Genomic DNA, 20,476 nt, shown 5'->3' with positions numbered 1-20,476 from the left:
AATAGCAATGTGTGAAGACAAACAAATGAAGACAGTGCTCCTGTGGACATTTCCATTTCCCATATAAGGTTCTGGGAGAACAGAACCTTTGCTTTGGAGCGTAATGTGGTATCCTGACTGCTCTTCTGGACTATGCAATAAGAGTATTTGTGGGGGGTGGGCAGGGCATCATTCTCACATATGCATAATGTCTCAGGGATAAAATGCAGGGCATTAGGCATGTGAGAGCTCTGTGCTGTACTCAATGAACAACCATCTTAGTCTCTAGACTGTGCTATTTATTACTGAGGTGGCACCAACTATCACTATGAGTCTGGTAGTGATTATTGGCATCAATGAGCAGTTGTGGATAGGCAGTGTAGAAAGAAAAGAGTTGATACTGAGTACCTTCTTCAAAGTCAAAGAATCAATAGATCTGGTATTTCAGGAACAGTTATTTTAAAATAGGGACAGAGTAGCAGAGACTTTCTAAGTACCAAGTGGCCAAAAAAAGTTACTTGAAAAGATAATTGCCTTATTTTCTTAGAAAGGATTTTAAATCTTTAACACATATGAAATATGAACTTCCATGCTAGGAAATCTTATTGCAAAGAAATAACCTAGTAGATACTTTATTTCATAAAAATTAACTTGGGTCTTTGTATGATATAAGAAACTTTTTAAAGAATAGTAAAATAATTCACCCCAAAAAACTAACCTGGTAGTAACAATATGAAAAAAAAAACAATGATAATAGTGTCTTTTAATATTTGCTATGCAAAGTGTTTTAAATGTCTATTCATTTCCCTTTCACCACAAAATATCTTTTGAGGGAGGTAAGGTTCACAGTGCAGTCACTGACACATGGGCGCAGTTTCAAGCCCTAGGACCCTAAAAGTTCTTTCTCTTCTACCCTGCCTTGCTTCTCATTGCCCAGTCTTTTGCTTTGATACAATACGCCATGTCCAGTCCACATTTCATTCTGTGTTCTCCCTTCCTGTCCCTAAGTACTAAATTCTGCTTAGAATTGAGATCATTCAGTACTGACCCTTCTCTTTTTTGGCTTATCTCAATTGACATGATATCTTCAAATTCCTTCTAAGATGATGCCAAGTAGATGACATCATCATTTGCTGCAATATTTTTTATTATTTCCTTTTGTTGCCCTTATTGTTTTATTGTTATTGTAGTTATTGTTGTTGATGTTGTCGTTGATGGATAGGACAGAGAGAAATGGAGAGTGGAGGGGAAGATAGAGAGGGGGAGAGAAAGACACGGGCCGGCCTGCTTTACTGCTGGTGAAGCGACTCCCCTGCAGGTGGGGAACCAGGGGCTTGAACTGGGATCCTTACTCCGGTCCTTGACTTCTCGCCATGTGCGCTTAACCCGCTGCACTACTGCCCCACTCCCAACACTTTTAACTTTCATGTTTCATGTCAAGGAATGGAAGTCTGGAAGCACTGCGTGCCCAAGTCACATCTGATAATTAGAAAGCTGACTTCCTTCCAAGAATCACACCCTGCAGAATATTGACTTGGGCAAAAGACCATTTGATGTTGTCATGAAATTGTAGTATGAACAAAACTAATAGATGACGGTATTCTTGGCTTACTAGCAGGGGAGATTGACATTTCCTTTCACTGAAAGAAAAAAACCAATTTTTGACAAACCTCTAACCTGTGACTACCCTCCCCCAAAGAGGTGTCCATCTGATGGCAGTGGTCACTGGTATCAAATGACAGAGATTGTGAAACTATATGGAGCAGGGGGTGAGTATGAAGCCTGGACTCAGAGGAGGAAGGAAACACTGCAAACATCACTGTGAAAAAGAGTGGAATGAAACGCACAAAAACAAAGCAAGCATGAACAAGGATGAAGACTTTGGAAAATATAGCAATTAATGTGGTAATGGGCAAAAATTACAAAGACATCTTGTTCCAGAAATGATTGTGACTTCAACCCACTTCCAAGAGGCAGCTGTTATGAAGCCCCTTGGCCATCCAGAACCCTGTGTTTCCTACTGTGTCCATGGTGGGAGTATGACAGGAAATGTGTTTTGGAACATTTGCAGAAAATCTTCCTGTGGGCATTTGTTATAATGTAGAGCTGTATGTACCTGGTCAAAATGCACATTTAAGGGAATAGTTCAGAAGGGTTAACACTGCTCATTGTAGAAAGTCTCTTTTCTTTTATTATTATTTTTTTCACTTGTCTTGCAATAATCCTTACCCCTTGGTATATTAGAAAGTTGTCACATAATTAACATCTACCTTTTGTTTTAGAATGCTTGATTTATTTAAATCATCATGTGAGATGTATTTTATCTATTTATAATTGAATCCATTTATATTTTATTTTTCCTCCTCCTCTTCTTTTTTTAAATTTATTTTTTATTTAAGAAAGGATAAATTAACAAAACCGTAGGGTAGGAGGGGTACAATTCCACACAATTCCCACCACCCAATCTCCATATCCCATCCCCTCCCCTGATAGCTTTTCCATTCTCTATCCCTCTGGGAGCATGGACCCAGGGTCATTGTGGGTTGTAGAAGGTGGAAGGTCTGGCTTCTGTAATTGCTTCCCCACTGAACATGGGCGTTGACTGGTCGGTCCATACTCCCAGTCTGCCTCTCTCTTTCCCTAGTAAGGTGGGTCTCTGGGGAAGCGGAGCTCCAGGACACATTGGTGGGGTCTTCAATCCAGGGAAGCCTGGCCGGCATCCTGATGGCATCTGGAACCTGGTGGCTGAAAAGAGAGTTACCATACAAAGCCAAACAAATTGTTGAGCAATCATGGACCCAAAGGTTAGAGTAGTGGAGAGGAAGTGTTGGGGGGTACTCACTGCAAACTCTAGTGTACTTCTGTTTTCAGGTATATATTTTGCACTAGTTTATGGATACGTGTGAACATATGCTCTCTCTCATAGAACCTGGTGTATATCTAAGTTTTGGGACTTTGTTAGAAAGTGATCCACCTGGGATGGAATTAGAGAATGCTATGAAAGGAAAGGTCTCACCCGAGTAATGAAGCTAAAGGGTTGTCATTCCACACGTGAAGTCTCTGGACACAGTCTGAGCTGAAGCATGTTGAGGTGGCAATCGTTGTGTTAATTAGGCTGCAATTGGCAGATGCAATACTGTTTGAGATGGATTGGGAGAGGCATGTGGGAAAGCGGGCCCTATCCTAAGGTTCCAGGACTAGGGGAAATATAGGATCTCTAGTGGAGATGTGAGGTTCCTGCTGTCTTAGGGTTCAAAAAGACAATGTGTTATCATCACATTATTTGGTAATTGGGTTAACTTTGAAAAGTCCTTTTGTTAGGGTTTGCTGTATTGTACCCAGTATCTTATATAGCTGTGCCACTGGTTGCTTCCTTCTCCTCTTCTTCCTCCTCCTTCTCCTGCTTCTTCCATTTTTATTTTTATTGCCACCAGGCTTATCTCTGGGTCTTGGTACTATGAATCCACTGCTCCTAGAGGCCATTTTTTCCTTTCTTTTTTTTTATGTTATAGGATAAGACAGAAAGAAATTGAGAAGGGCAGGGAAGATAGAGAGGAAGAGAGAAAGATCCACACCTGAAGACCTGCTTCATTGCTTGTGAATGAATATTCCCCTGTAATTGGGAAGCAGGGTCTGAAACCATGCTGCCAAGAGGCATTTCTCTTTCTTGCTCTCTTTTTCTCTTCCCAACACTTCTTTCTGTATCAGAAAAATTTTTAAAAAGCCGTCTGGGAGTGGTGGAGTAGTTGCACAGACACCAAGTCCCAGTTATAACCTTGGTGGCCAAAAAAGTAAAAACCTTACCCCTAATATATATATCTGTGTAAAGCATTTGTTTTCTTTCCTTCCTTTTCACTGAAGTAACATTATATAGGTTTCAGGTATATAAACTTAAATATCAAAACTCATATATTGATCTCTTATAAAGCACTTCTTTTGCAGTGTTTCCTAGTTGGTCCCATTCAGTTTCACTCATTAAACTGGAGGTTCTCAGAACAGGTTTCTCCAATGTGCACATTTGGGCATGCAGGTGATTCTGAGTTAAGGGCTACTGAAACCCTGTAGTATCAAGAAAAATGGATCCCACTATCTTAGCTACTTAGAAGAATGAATGAAAATTAGAGGTATAATCCAAATTTAGGGTTATCTCAAGAAAAACACGTTCCTGTATTGTAGGATAGATACATTACAAACCATCTTGTCTGTCTTATGTGAGTTTCCTCCTATCTCCTTGAAGCCCCTGACCTTTTATTTTTACTGATTTAGGATATCTACCTTTGTCTCTCCCACTGAAAATGAAATTCTCATTCCCTTTGCATGTAAACAAATTGGGCCTTTTCTCTTGATGCTCTCATATTACTTTGTTTACTCTGTCAGTTCAAGAAGCACCTATAGGAGAAGAGGTAAAATTTCCTTCTGACCCTATTAAACTTATTGGCATGGATCACACTGTAAAAAAATACAGTCTCCTAGAATACAAGACATGGATGATTGCATTCCGTCATTTTGTGATTCAATGACATTGTAATAGACTAAAATCAAAAGCTAGTTGTAATCTTATAAATTATGGATAACAAAAGGCCAGGAAAGCCTTCGTGTCAACTTAGCTCCTTGTAGGGAAAGAGCTATGTGTGACCTCTCAATCTGATGATCAGCAAGATCTCATTAGTAGCACATGCTTGACAACTATCATTCAAGTGATCTTAACAAGACAAGTGATCTTAACAATGCTGTTTTTTATTATTGTTGTAGTTATTATTGTTGTTATTGATGTCATCGTTGTTAGATAGGACAGAGAAATGGAGAGAGGAGGGGAAGACAGAGGGGAAGAGAAAGACAGACACCTGCAGACCTGTTTCACCGCTTGTGAAGTGACTCCCCTGCAGGTGGGGAGCTGGGGGCTCGAACCCAGATCCTTATGTTGGTCCTTGCGCTCTGCGCCACCTGCACTTAACCCGCTGTGCTACCAGTTGGGCACCAACTGGTAAAATGCATTCAGTTATGCTGTCGATTTTATGTTCTTATTTTTAACTAGAGCATTGCTCAGCTTTGGCTTATGATGGCTTTGGGAACTAAACTTGAGAGGGACTTTTGAACTTCAAGCAAATCTGTTTGTTGTGCAAACTGTCTCCTCACCTTTCCAAGATTTTTATGAGGTCATATGTATATCTTGAAAATAGATTAAATAGCACACTTTGTAAGACCTCAAATTATTTGAAGCAGTATTCATATATAATATATGTAAGAGAGAGCGTGAAATTGCCTACTGTAAAATATACATGAGTCCTTAGTAGTCTATCAGCTTAAACTGTGTTAGCTGAACGTAACAACTTTGCCAGATGCTGGGAACACATACACTGTCTGCGAGCATTACCATATTTTATAGAAAAACATAATTAGAAAGTATGTTTCCAGGGTATAAAATAGGAATATTGACAAATACTTGAGCCCCACCCCCAGCTTTTTAAAAATTTCCACTAGGGTTATTACTGAGGCTTGGTGCTGGTATTACAAATCCACTGCTCCTGGTGGCCATCCCCCCCTTTCTTCTTTGTATTTTATTAGATAGGACAAAGAGAAGTTGAGAGGGGAAAGGCGAGATAGAGTGGGAGAGAGATAGACACCTACAGACCTGCTTCAACCCTTGTGGAGTGTCCTCCCTGTAGATGGGGAGTGAGAGCTCAACCCTGGGTCCTTGCACATGGTAGTGAGAACACCACCACTCCCCCACTCATTTGTATAATTCTTGATATAATTGTTAGCCTGTTTAATTAAAAAAAATCAAAAGCTGCTATGTGCCAAATAATATACTGGGTACAGAGTTTCTTGGGAGATGAGTGAAATTCTAGATGTTTTTGCCGGTTTTATTCCTGGAGTATTTAATACTACAGGCATTAGTGGGCTTGCAACATTTTTGTCAGTTTGGTAAAATGATATTCATGTTTGAGGATAGCCTTTAAACTGTGGGTCATAGCTCAAGAGAACGAAAACTTGCAAAAGAAAAATTTTGCATCCACATGTGGACTTTGTAACTTTTTTTTTTGTTGTTTTGAGAGAATAATCTTTAAAGGGTAAAAATTCAGGACTGTTGCCCCAAACATAGAATCCTATAATTGGGGTAATGCTGACAATATCTGAAAGGCTCAATATCCTCAGGGGGACACCGTAACAGCTAATCAGGCCCCCAGCTTGCTAAGTGGTTTTAGATCGTTGTGAAGAACCTGTGAACAGGGATGCTGTTAGTTCTGGAGTCAGACGTGCTGCCGTTATGCAACGAGGCCTCCATGGGATGCAGTTAGTTCTGTGTGGGATGTCTCTGTCAGTTTTTTATGGGTGGTCCATCTCTGCACTGTCTGTCAAATGTTTCTATGGGTCTGTGTCAGAGAATTCTTGTGTGGTTCTCTGCCCTGGGATGAGTATGTGGTCAGACCCTCACTGTGATGGATAATGTGGCCTGTGTCCACTCAACTCTATCTGGGTTCCTGTCCCACAGAGGGGCCCTGATAAGTATGAAAGACAGCCCACGAACTTTGGATCAGGGCACTTCCTGGATTGGTACTCAGATCTGAGGAGTGATGTCCCACACAGAAACTCTGCAGAGGTGCTGTTCTAGTTTCCCAGAGGCAAGCTGGAACTACAGTTGACCTATCCTGGCCTGCACTCTGTTTGGATAGTTCATTTCTGGTCCTTTTGCAACAAATTCTGTTGGTCTCTTTTCCCTCTGAGGTCTGGAGTAAGTTGAGGTAGTGAGACTTGCTATCATCTTCTGTGAGGAGCCACAGGTGTCTTCTCTGGTCTGGGCTCCCAAACTACATGGGAGACAAACCTTTTGGGGACAAAAGGTTTGAACTTCTGGTATCCTAAAATATTTCCTCTACATCTATAGAAAGTAGTGAGACTCTTACTATACCATGTATGGAAATTCGGTCATTTTGTTGTCTCCTCTGTCACCCACTTATGTTCACAGTGTCTCACCCTCATTATGAGGACAGAGCATAGTCACACCTCTCATCCAGTTCCAAGAAAAGCTGTCCTTCCCTATGGAGAGTGTGTACGTGATCCCAAGACCTCTCTGCTTCTCTACCACCCCCCCCCCTCTTAGTCCCAGCTTCATCAGGGAGGGAAGGACTTTCTTCTCCATCCCAGCAGTTACCATTTGTTTCTCCTAGGGAGACTGGGGAGTGGCAGGTTTCTTCCACCTATGAATTCAGGGACAGCTCTCCCTATCTACCTCCATGACATGTACAGCTTTCTCCCACTTCTGGAGTCTGAGGAAAATCTCTTTCTCTATAATCTCTCCCTTAGAGCCAGACTTGTTCAAGGCAGAGAGTAAACAGAAGCCAGAATCTTGGGTGGGATCTTAAAGGCTTTTCTTATCTTGACAAATAAATCCTGAGTGCTCTATTTTATTTTATTTTATTTTTTTGTGAGGGTGGTATTATGAAGCTACAAGGTACAAAGAAAGAATGAGGTGAGGGTATGCATGCCAACTGTCCTCAGCCTACCTGTGTAACTCTGCTCTTTCTGGAAGCCAAAGTAGGCACTCGGAAAAAAATGGATTCAGACCTCTCCCCTGCTCCCCATAAAGCACAGACAAAAGATACCACTTCTCCAGAGACTACACATATATTTTGGAAAATAGTTCTGTGTCAGAAAGAAGCCACTAGTAGGTAGAGGATGTGCTAACATGAGAAAAAACAGTTTTTCTCTGCAGTGTATGCATTCTTCTTTGTATAAATGTAGTTCCATCAAAAAAAGTGGGAGAAGAATATTCAGATGCATCAGAATATGTATAGTTTTGAAAGAGACAGTGCCTTGGGCAGTGGGAATGATGGCCTGTGACCCCCTGCACCCTTTGATTGTACTGGTAGGGTCTAGCTAGAAACTCTTGATTCCTAGGTGCAAAGATCTTATCTCTGACCCATCTGTTCTTGAATGGATGCAAGTGGCCTTGGGAGGAGATCTGGTGCCTGCAGGGGCTGCCACTTATCACCTTTCTTTGTGGTTGGTAAGAGAGCACCTTGCCATAGCAGAAATGCCTACCCTCTGGGGATGGAAGTTGTTCATTGTACCAACTGAACTCGAAGGCAGGGCATCCTTGGTGAAAAGCCACTTTCTCTTCTAGGATACGGCTAATAGCTGCCATGAGTGCCTCTGCTTCCGCAATCCCACTGCCCACGAGTGATCTGCTTCTGATTGGTACTCGCCTCCGAGAAGGGGTTGAAGCAGCCTTGCTTTTTTGCAGAGGCTCTTCCAGTGCTTTGTCTTTCCTAGGGAATACCCATTGCAGAAAGCTCTTCATTTTCTTTCTCAAATGGCTTTCTGGAGGATCTTCTTCCTTCTCTAGCAGGACCCTGCAGGATTCTTCATCTAGAGGAGGTTGGTTCATCTCACGGGCTTGAGAAACCCTCTTTCCTGCAAGTCTCCGTTCCTGTTCTCTTAGTGTGAGGCTTCTTTCTCCCTCATGAGTGGAGGCAGAACTTCCCTGCCTCTTACATGGGTCCTGCGGTTTCTGGGGCTTCTGTTGACTCTGGTTGCTTCCTCCACTGAATGCCTGATCATATTGCATAGGAGACACTGGCAGGTCACCACTCGGTACACTTTGGCAACCAGACAGACATCCTTGAGAAGCCAAAATGTCTGCAGCACGGAAGACATCAGACTGAGATTCTTGAAGAAGTGTGTCTGTGGCACAGTCTTGAAGGAGAACGCCAGTCTCACAGTCCTGAAGGAGTACACTACTGGCAGGCACTGCAGGCTGCTTGCATAACTCCATCGACTTTTGCAGTTCAAGCTTTCTAAGCCATCCATCGAGGCGTGATTCTTCCGGATCTGGGACAACAGGCTTTGCAGGTGGTAAAAGTCTTTTACTGGACCTTCGAGATGAACTCCAAAGATTTGAATTCATGGTTTTGAGCATAACTCTAGGTTTTGAATGAGTTTCCCAAGCAGGGACTTCCTTGATCTCCACTATCACCCTGTCCTCTTCCACCTGTTCAGTGTGGGAACCTGAGTTGAACTGCATGACTGCCCCACTCTGGTAGGACTCTCGTGAGGCTGGGTCCTGATCCTCCTTTAGTTCATTTGCATCTGTTGCTGGAATTGGAATTGGACCCATGCTTCTGTTGGCCTCCAGCATAGTCCCACTGTGCCAGAGTCTGCTTACAAAGGAGTGGGTGAAAGCCTGAGAAGGCATCCTGTCTTCTTGTTCACACAGAGGGGTCTCTGAGGGTCCATGAGCCAGAGTAGTCTCTTCCCAGGTTGGTGTTTTGTCATATGCAGGAGAAACTGAAAGAGCTGGGAGGCAATTTACATTGGTAGGTGTGGAAACAGACATTTTGCTTTTTCCCCTTTCTTCCAAATGGACTGAAGGAGGTTTCTCCAAGGCACTGGATGGCTTTTCTCTGGAGTATGACTCCAATTCACAGGCAGTTGAGTGCAGAATGGCAGACCGTGCAAAGGGAGAGAGTCGAGTTTTCCTAAACTTGAACATATTTATAGGCTTGAGGATTTTGAGGGGTAAATGCCACCTGTGCCTTACCCAAAGCTTTATAAGATGTTCCTCCAGCACCTTTTGAGTATGTGAACTGAGCACAGACAGCTGAAAGGATGTGTTTATATCGGGCATGAGGCCCTTTGATGAGGTGAAATTTTCATTTTTCTTGCCAGAATTTGACTGCCCAGGAAGGCATAAGGCATGGTTGGTATCTAGCCTGGAGTGATGAACATTTACAGGGATTTGACCCTCACTGATTTGTTCTACCTTTCTGCCCAAATGAGTCTTCAGAAAGTTTTCTAGATGCCTCTTCTGTGGGTCCTTTGTTGAGGGTCTCATGAACTTTTCTTTTGAATTCTCATAGTTTGCTTCCAGAACTTCTACCGGGAGGCTGGCTGAGTTGGTATAAAGATCTTTTAGGATCATACCTACATTCTTTCCCAGGCCTTTGCTTAGATCTTTCTCTAGTGAAATAATTGGTGGCCAACTTAGCCTCATCTTCTGTTTATCCTGACTACTTTGACCCATCATTGGAGCGGGATTTAACGCTGTTTGCGCCTGGAGCTCAGGGCTGGTCACATCTTTGGGGAGGACAGACATTGCCATGTGAATTTGGGAATCCTTGATGTCTTGGAGTTTGGGAGGGACACAGGTAAATTTTTCTTGATATTTTTTAACTACAGAAGGTGAAGTAGTCTCACCTTCTAGTTGTTTTTTCAAAAAGTGGCATCCTAGGTTTTGAACTTTATCTGGTAGGGAAGATTGCTCTTTATTTTTGGCTGTAGGATAAGATTCTCTGAGATCCATAATCTGAGGTGGAGAAGGTGGTAGAGCTGGGGCAGGCTGGGTCTGGACCTGAGCCAGAGGTGACAACTGAGACATAGTTGTAGGCAAGAGCTGGGACTGGGCCATAGTCGGAGACAATGGCTTTGATTCTGAAAGATGTGATGCTATTTCCACTTGAATTTGTACTGGTAAAGTGTCAGATAATTGGTTGAATAAGACAGAGGGATGTTCTAGTGGAGAACCACTAATCCTGACAGGAGCCAACAAGGACTCACTGTGCAGGATGGGTAGACCCCAGAAAAGCTGCTTATGTTTCTTCTTTAAGTAGTTCTGCAAAATCTTAGTGGGTGGGGGCTTCTCAGGACCATACAGCTGCTCTGATTTGTCTTTCATATTACAGAAGGGTTGGTAAGTCATGACATCCTTTTTGTCATCTAATGACTTGAGCATCTTTAGAGAATTCAGGTGGTCTTTGGAAACATACTCCTTCTTCTTCCATACCTTCAGTTTGAGTTTCTTAGTGATTAGTATTTCTAACAACTTCTGGAAGTTAGAGTTGGTAGGCAGGCTACCAGCCTTGACCTGCCTATTTGTAGGAAGTTTCCAGAACAAGATACCTGGTGGAGGTTGGGAAAGTGGCTTTTGTTGGGAGTCACGATATGACAGGCTCAGGGCATTGGCAGTCACCCGCCACCAGGACTGGGTTGAAATGGGATGACTAGACTGGCCCAGGCCTGAGATGATTCTGATGGGAGCAGGTGGCCAGAGAGTATGTTGATGGAAGCCCTGAGAGATGGTGCTCGGTGGAAGTGCCCTTGTGTGAAGGTGAGAGACTGAGGATGGGGGTGCAGCAGGGCCTATTGGAGATGGAATATAGGCTTCTGAATCAGTGGGAACTTGAGGGGAAGGGGAAAATGCAGGTGGTGAGGGAGAAAGGCACTCCAGGGGGAGGAAGGGCTCTGGTGGCCCTGGCCCAGTGGTTTTCATGGATGAGTATGAATGAATAGAAACTGAGGAAGATTTTGGCTTGGGCCAGAAGGTCAGTGGTTGTGAACACTTGGCCAGAAGAGTGGGAGGAACTGGTGGGGACATAGTGGGAGTGATATCTTCTACATGAACTTGGCATGGCCAGTGGGCTCTGGAAGACACTGGTTTCTTCACTTGAGGTGGGTCTAAATCTATGCACGGATGGGAACTGCTCTTGTTAGGGAGCTTTCTCAGGCGGCTGCAAGAGACAGGAAGCACAAGCTACAGTTAGGAGCACTCAGAGCTGGGCAGGCTAGGCAGGCTGGCCAAAGTGGGCACCTTCAGCTCATGCACCCTCCACTCTAGGCCCCACACTGACTTCACAATGCTCCTCAAGTCCCCACCCCAGGGCTTTATCCATACTGTCTCCAGGACTCTCCCTCTCTGGTCGTCCCCAGGTTGGTTAATACTTGGGAACTTTATGACCTTCTAGGCTCTAGGAAGGACACAGGAAAGAAAAAGAAATTCTTTACCTTTGTAGAAATGAAAGCAGGCTCCAAATCCCATCCAGTTCCTGCAGGCAATCTCTACACGCTGTAAACAAGGAGACTGGGTCAAATAATAAAGGTAGGGGCCAGGGGTGTCACAGGAGATTGGGTATCGTGTTTCTCTAGGAACCAACTCAGAAGTTTAAGCACAAAATGGCCAAGACCAAGATCTATGACAGTGCTGGCAAGGATCATGATGGGTGTGCATTCTAATTATTTATTTTTGCCTCCAGGGTTACTGTCGGGGTTCCGTGCCTGCACTATGAATCCACTGGTCCTGTGGCCTCCCCCCCCCAATTTTTGGATAGGACAGAGAGAAATTGAGAGGGGAGGGGAAGGTAGAGAAAGAGAGAGAAACAGAGAGACCTGCAGACCTGCTTCACCTCTTGTGAAGCTACCTCCCTGCAGGTGGGGAGTTGGGGTCTCCAAATGGGATCCTTATTCAGGTCCTTGTGCTTCGTACTATGTTTGCTTAAGGCAAATGCACCACCACTGGCCCCCTGTGTTATAATTTACAATGCATTTCCACATACATTTACTCTGACATCTTCAAACGGTTCAGGCATGGGGAGGATAAAAGGCTGGGTCCATCTCCCAATAGAATATGCGTAAGCTGTAGGTTTGCTATATATAGACTCCACTATCTTGAGGAATTTCCCATCTATTCCCATTTTTTGTAGAGTTTTGAGCATGAATGGGTGTTGGATTTTGTCAAAGGCTTTCTCTGCATCTATTGAGATAATCATGTGGTTTTTGGCTTTGCTTTTATTGATGTGATGAATGACATTGATTGATTTACGGATGTTGAACCAGCCTTGCATTCCTGGAATGAATCCCACTTGGTCATGATGAACAATCTTTTTGATGTGTTGCTGTATCCGGTTGGCCAAGATCTTGTTTAATATTTTGGCATCTATGTTCATCAGAGATATTGGTCTGTAGTTTTCCTTTTTTGTTCTGTCCCTATCAGCTTTTGGTATCAGGGTGATGTTGGCTTCATAAAAGGTGGAAGGGAGTATTCCTGTTTCTTCAATCTTATGGAATAGCTTAAGAAGTATGGGTATTAACTGTTTCCTGAAAGTTTTGTAGAATTCGTTTGTGAAGCCATCAGGTCCAGGACTTTTGTTGTTGGGGAGATTCTTAATAACGGTTTCAATTTCTTTGTCTGTGATTGGTGCATTTAGATTTTGTAGTTCTTCTTGGTTCAGTTTTGGAAGTGCATAGGTTTCTAGGAATTGTTCCATTTCTTCCAGATTCTCTAGCTTGGTGGCATATAGTTCTTTATAGAAGTTTCGCAGAATTCTCTGGATTTCTGTGGTGTCAGTTGTGATATCTCCTGTATCGTTGACAATTCTATTAATTTGAGTCTTCTCTCTTTTTTGTTTGGTGAGTCTGGCTAGGGGTTTGTCAATTTTGTTTAATCTTTCAAAGAACCAACATTTGGCTTCATTGATCTTTTGTATGGTTCTTTTATTTTCGATGTTGTTTATTTCTGCTCTAACTTTAGTGATTTCTGCAGCCAACATCATACTCAATGGAGAGAAGCTGAAAGCATTCCCCCTCAGATCAGGGACTAGACAGGGCTGCCCACTGTCACCGTTACTCTTCAACATAGTATTGGAAGTTCTTGCCATAGCAATCAGGCAAGAGAAAGAAATCAAAGGGATACAGATTGGAAGGGAAGAAGTCAAGCTCTCACTATTTGCAGATGATATGATAGTATACATAGAAAGACCTAAAGAATCCAGTAGAAAATTACTGGAAGTTGTTAGGCAATATAGCAAGGTATCAGGCTACAAAATCAATGTACAAAAATCAGTGGCATTTCTTTATGCAAACACTAAATCTGAAGAAGAAGACATCCAGAAATCACTCCCATTCACTGTTTCAGCAAAATCAATCAAATACCTAGGAATAAAGTTGACCAAAGAAGTGAAAGACTTGTATGCTGAAAACTATGAGTCGCTACTCAAGGAGATAGAAACTGATACCAAGAAATGGAAAGATATCCCATGCTCATGGATTGGAAGAATAAATATCATCAAAATGAACATTCTCCCCAGAGCCATATACAAATTTAATGCAATACCCATCAAAGTTCCACCAAGCTTCTTTAAGAGAATAGAACAAACACTACAATCATTTATCTGGAACCTGAAAACACCTAGAATTGCCAAAACCATCTTGAGGAAAAGAAACAGAAATGGAGGCATCACACTCCCAGACCTTAAACTATATTATAAAGCCATCATCATCAAAACAGCATGGTACTGGAACAAAAATAGGCACACAGACCAGTGGAACAGAATTGAAAGCCCAGAAGTAAATCCCAACACCTATGGGCATCTAATCTTTGATAAGGGGGCCCAAAGGATTAAATGGAAGAAGGAGGCTCTCTTCAATAAATGGTGCTGGGAAAACTGGGTTGAAACATGCAGAAGAATGAAATTGAACTACTTTATCTCACCAGAAACAAAAATCAACTCCAAATGGATCAAAGACCTAGATGTCAGACCAGAAACAATCAAATACTTAGAGGAAAACATTGGTAAAACACTTTCCCATCTACACCTCAAGGATATCTTCGATGAATCAAACCCAATTGCAAGGAAGACCAAAGCAGAAACAAACCAATGGGACTACATCAAATTGAAAAGCTTCTGCACATCCAAAGAAACTATTAAACAAACAGAGAGACCCCTCACAGAATGGGAGAAGATCTTTACATGCCAGACATCAGACAAGAAACTAATCACCAAAATATATAAAGAGCTCAGCAAACTTAGCCACAAAAAAGCAAATGACCCCATCCAAAAATGGGCAGAGGAAATGAACAAAACACTCACCACAGAGGAGATCCAAAAGGCTAACAAACATATGAAAAACTGCTCTAGGTCACTGATTGTCAGAGAAATGCAAATTAAGACAACACTAAGATACCACCTCACTCCTGTAAGAATGGCATACATCAAAAAGGACAGCAGCAACAAATGCTGGAGAGGATGTGGGGACAGAGGAACCCTTTTACATTGCTGGTGGGAATGTAAATTGGTACAGCCTCTGTGGAGAGCAGTCTGGAAAACCCTCAGAAGGCTAGACATGGACCTTCCATATGACCCAATAATTCCTCTCCTGGGGTTATACCCCAAGGACTCCATAACACCCAACCAAAAAGAGGTGTGTACTCCTATGTTCATAGCAGCACAATTCATAATAGCTAAAACCTGGAAGCAACCCAGGTGCCCAACAACAGATGAATGGCTGAGAAAGCTGTGGTATATATACACAATGGAATACTATGCAGCTATCAAGAACAATGAACTCACCTTCTCTGACCCATCTTGGACAGAGCTAGAAGGAATTATGTTAAGTGGACTAAGTCAGAAAGTTAAAGATGAGTATGGGATGATCCCACTCATCAACAGAAGCTGACTTAGAAGATTTGAAAGGGAAACTAAAAGCAGGACCTGATCAAATTGTAAGTAGGGCACCAAAGTAAAAACCCAGTGGTGAGGAGTAGACATGTAGCTTCCTGGGCCAGTGGGGGGTGGGAATGGGCGGGAGGGATGGGTCACGGTCCTTTGGTGATGGGAATGGTGTTTATGTACACTCCTAGCAAAATGTAGTCATATAAATCAGTAGTTAATTAATATGAGAGGGGGAAATCAATTGTATGTCTCAAAGGTTCTCAAAAGACAAACTGAATCTTTTTAATAGATAGGCTACGTATTTGATATGCGGACTCTCTCAAAAGCCTAGACCAAGTAGATTAGAAGCTTCCAATAGCACAGCTATATACAAGATACTGGGTACTGTACAGCAAACCATAACAAAGGGACTTTTCAAAGTTAACCCAATTAACAAATAATGTGTGGGTAATATTAACTATTGATTGTCTTTTTGAACCCTAAGACAGCAGGAACCTCACATCTTCACTATAGAGCCCCTACTTCCCCCAGTCCTGGCACCCTTGGATAGGGCTCACTTTCCCGTATGCTTCTCCCATTCCATACCAAATAATATTGCATCCGCCGATCACAACCTAACCAAAGCAACGATTGCCATCTCAACATGCTTCACCTCAGAGTGTATCCAGAGACTTCACGTGTGGAGTGACAACCCTTCAGCTTCATTACTCGGGTGAGACCTTTCCTTTTATAGTACACTCTAATTTCATCTCAGGTAGTTCACTTTCTAACAAAGTCCCATAACCTAGACATATACCAGTTTCTGTGAGAGAGAGCGTATGTGCACACGTATCCATAAACTACTGCAAAATATATACCTGAAAGCAGCATTACACTAGAGTTTGCAGTGAGTACCTCCCCAACACTTCCTCTCCACTATTCCAATCTTGGGATCCATGTTTGCTCAACAAATTGATTGGCTTTGTATGTTAACTCTCTTTTCAATCACCAGGTTCCAGATGCCACCAGGATGCTGGCTAGGCTTCCCTGGATTGAGGACCCCACCAATGTGTCCTGGAGCTCAGCTTCCCCAGAGACACACCTGACTAGGGAAAGAGAGAGGCAGACTGGGAGTATGGACCGACCAGTCAACACCCATGTTCAGCAGGGAAGCAATTACAGAAGCCAGACCTTCTACCTTCTGCAACCCTCAACGACCCTGGGTCCATGCTCCCAGAGGGCTAGAGAATGGGAAGGCTATCATGGGAGAGGGTGGGTTATGGGGATTGGGTGGTGGGAATTGTGTGGAGTTGTACCCCTCCTACCTTATGCCTTTGTTCACTAATCCTTTCTTAAATTAAAAATTTAAATAAATAAAAAAAAAATAAAAAAAATAAAATAAAATAAAAAAAAAAAAAAAAAAAAAAAAAAAAAGAATATGCGTAAGTTAAATAACCTGTTCCCAGTTGCACCTGATTCAGTTTCCCAATCTAGCTACTCAGGGTGCAGTCTAGTCACAAATCCTTCTTGCGGGAGTATTTATTCTAGGTCTCTCCTGGAATATGTGGTGTGTGTATGTGTTATTCTGTCTCCTTCCCATGATCCTTCTCTAGGGTGTATGGGGTTATTTTACCATCTCTGATACACATACTTAGGATCAGGGAGCCAATCCTCAAGAAAAGGAAAAGTTGGAGAGATGTTGGCATAGACTGAATCATTTCAACTCACCTTTCAGAGCTCCACTTCTCCGTCGGCTCCTTTTCCTTGGCCTTGGTGACTTTTCATACTGAGAGAAGAGAAAAACAAACAGTAAGTGAGGTCTGAGGTGTAAACTAGCTGCAGACATGCACTGTTCACGAAAAACATAATGTTCCGCAATTAATAATAGAGTCCTCTGCCTTTATTTTACTTGATTCCAGACTGGATGAGGATATTAGTTTGTGCCTTATCTGAAGAACATAATGGCTCTTCTATGAGACCTAAAAATTTTTTTTCCCTCTGCTAAAGAAACATACTATGTCCTCTGACCTATGGGTGCTGACCCTTTGTCATCCCTGAGGCTAACATGTTACTCTGCCCCATCAGAGGATCTCAGGAGACAGCACTACAGCTCCTTCCATCAATTTCCAAAGAGGAGAGGTTGGCTTAGATAACTGCCCCACACAGGTGACTAGTGAATCAGTGTTGGAGGGTCTTTTATACTAAGGAGATCTCAGCTCTCAGTCTCAGTCTTATCTATAGACTTTGGAAATTTGCCTTGCAGCCACTATCAGCCAGGACAACTTGTTTAAGAACTTATGGAAGGTAGCGCAGAGGGTTAAGCGCACATGGCATGAAGCATAAGACCGTAAGATGTAAGGTGAAGCAGGTCTGCAGGTATCTTTATTTATCTCCTCTCTGTCTCCCATCCTCTCTCTCTCTCAATTTCTCTCTGTCCTGTCCAACAACAACAACAGCTATAACAACAATAATAACCACAACAAGGGCAACAAAATGGTAAAAATAGCCTCCCAGAGAAGTGGATTCATAGTGCTGGCACCGAGCTCCAGTGATAACCTGGGAGGCAAAAAGAAAAAAAAAAAATATGCAACAAAATGGGGACAATGCTCTCCAGGGTCAGTGGATTCACAGTGCAGGCACCAAGCCTCAGCAATAACCCTGGAGAAAAATAAAAAGAACTTATAGAAATTCTAGAGCTGGGAGTCGGGCTGTAGTGCAGCGGGTTAAGGGCAGGTGGCACAAAGCACAAGGACCGGCATAAGGATCCCGGTTCAAACCCCGGCTCCTCACCTGCAGGGGAGTCGCTTCACAGGCGGTGAAGCAGGTCTGCAGGTGTCTATCTTTCTCTCCTCCTCTCTGTCTTCCCCTCCTCTCTCCATTTCTCTCTGTCCTATCCAACCACGACAACAACAATAATAACTACAACAATAAAACAACAAGGGCAACAAAAGGGAATAAATAAATAAAATAAATATAAAAAAAATAAAAAAAAGAGAAATTCTAGAGCTCCTTCTAACCCCTGCCCAACTTAAACTGTCCTTGGAAGAATGAGATTCATATATACATAAATCTTTTTTTTTTTTTTTAAACAGAACACTATTCAGTTCTGGCTTATCATGGTGCAGGGGCTTGAACATGGGACTCTGAAACCTCAGGCATGAGTGTCTGTATAACCATTATGCTATCTACCCTCCGCCCTTTTTTTTTAACTTAAATTTAATTTTTAAGAGAGAATAAGAGAGACACCTGAAGACCTGCTTCACTGCTTATGAAATGTCCCCCCATCCCCACAGGTGGGGAGTGGGGGCTTGAACCTGGGTCCTTGAGCTTAGTAATATGTTTGCTTAACTGGGTGCGCCATGACCTAGCCCCTGAGATTCTAACCTTAAAGGAGAAAAGATGGTCTATTATTTCCCTTCCCAGGGTCTTTCTACTTGGTTGATAAAAGTGGAAATAAAATAGAAGAGAAAACCATGCTGTCTTGGTTCTGAATTTTTTTTTTTTTTTTTTTTTTTACCTTTTTGATGCTTCTATTGTTCGTGGGTGGTGACAATGGCGAATTACTCTGGAATAAGCGAATTAATATGTAGAAAAGTCCCACTCCACACAGGAGGGAGATGATAATATCAGTCACCCAGTAAACAGAAGAGGGGCTCAACCAAGGTACAATAACACTTGTCAGGGAAGAGAGATAGTTCTCCATCATCAGAATCTTACAGCTGCCCCTGGGCAACTGGGCACTGGGTGTAAGTGCAGCGACTAAAACCCCAGGCCTCATCACAGAGCTGTGAGCTGGTCACAAAGGACAGCAGTCAAGCGTGGTGGTGACAGTAAGAGGAGGCGGCCACTAAATCACAGCCCCTCCCTCAGCTCCCTTCATGCTTCTCAGTCCTTCAAGCCCTCTCACGCTTTGACAGAAATTTCAGTCAGTTTTCTATGAATTCTTTTGAGTTCTTTCTTTGAGCTCCAACAATCACATATTTTTTCGAAAATCTGGAATCATCCCTGGAGTTATTTTTTTAATACCAGAGATTTTTAAAAATTTACTTTATGGGATGTTCTGTTTTCAAATCCAAACTGAACCTCAAATAAGTTTTCTTTAGCAACAACTCAGGCATAGGCTTAACTTTCTTTTATACTTTTTTAGCTTTGGGTTTTTTTGAAAAATGAATAAATAAATAAATAGATAAAATAAAATAAAAATCTGTTGGCAGTTAAACTGTAAAGACAACTAGACAAGAAAGGCAAGGACTGGCGTAAGGATCTCGGTTCGAGACCCCGGCTCCCCACCTGCAGGGAGTCGCTTCACAAGCGGTGAAGCAGGTCTGCAGGTGTCTCTCTCTCCGCCTTCTCTGTTTTCCTCTCCTCTCTCCATTTCTCTCTGTCCTATCCAATAACAACGACATCAATAACCACAACAATGTTAAACAACAAGGGCAACAAAATGGAAAATAAATAAATATTAAAAAAATTAAAAGACTTACAAAATTAATCATTTTAGATTTATTGAGATAAGTAGGGATAATATAAACAAAAACTTTCCAATCATATCATTTATAAGTTTCTTAATTTTCTTTGCTTTATTATTTATTTTTATATCATTTTTTATATTTGATGAGACAGAGAAATTGAAAGAGGAAGGACAGATAGGGAGAGAGAAAGAGAGACACCTACATCACTGCTTCACCATTTGTGAAGCTTCTCCCTTCTGTAGGTGGGGACTAAGAAGCTTAAACCCAGGTCCTTGCACATGGGGATGTGTGTACTCTGCTGGGTGCACCACGGCTTCTCTGAATCCCCTGTCACATATATATTTTTATTGTCACTGAGATTGAAAAATGCATACATTTTGCCTCAGACATTATCCATGCCTTGAATATTATCTGGGTGTATATAATATGTCGAGCTTTCTCTAATTAAGTGACTCAATTACCGAAGTATTGTGCATATTTCATTATTAGATTACTGACTTAACCAAAGACACAAAATTTCTTAGCGTTAAGCTGGCGACATATCCAGCTCTGTAACTACTACACATATCTTACCTCTCTCCTCCTGTCACTGTTCTGCCTCCTGTTAAACCCTTCCTCTAAATGGCTAAGAGATATGGATGCTGAGATTCCATTTTCTAAAGAGACTCGCAGACCATTATACATATATTTTGTTGCCATTCATCCAGCTGAAAAATCAATGCTCTTTCACCCGAAGCTGAATGTTTTTCTTTGAAATTTTTTATGTATCCCTTCTGTTTGTGAAATATCATTTGTTCTACAGGCAACTTGTGTTTGGTAGGA

The 20,476-nt window shown here is 42.2% G+C and overlaps 1 protein-coding gene across 1 annotated transcript; it reads right to left on the bottom strand.

The window, feature by feature from the left end:
* Positions 1 to 7,586: 7,586 nt before the first annotated feature.
* Positions 7,587 to 18,885, bottom strand: LOC103128972 (spermatogenesis-associated protein 31A6-like). Its single transcript, XM_007539903.3, has 4 exons — positions 18,700 to 18,885; positions 16,911 to 16,968; positions 11,761 to 11,821; positions 7,587 to 11,486 (listed from the first exon to the last, which is right to left on the bottom strand). The coding sequence occupies exons 1-4, from the start codon at positions 18,883 to 18,885 to the stop codon at positions 7,643 to 7,645; spliced, it is 4,149 nt and encodes a 1,382-aa protein (XP_007539965.3). The 3' UTR covers positions 7,587 to 7,642.
* Between the last annotated feature and the right edge of the window lie 1,591 nt (positions 18,886 to 20,476).

The sequence above is a fragment of the Erinaceus europaeus genome, chromosome 10 (genome assembly GCF_950295315.1).
Source record: "Erinaceus europaeus chromosome 10, mEriEur2.1, whole genome shotgun sequence".
NCBI lineage: Eukaryota > Metazoa > Chordata > Mammalia > Eulipotyphla > Erinaceidae > Erinaceus > Erinaceus europaeus.
This window is presented reverse-complemented; position numbering and strand designations above follow the sequence as displayed.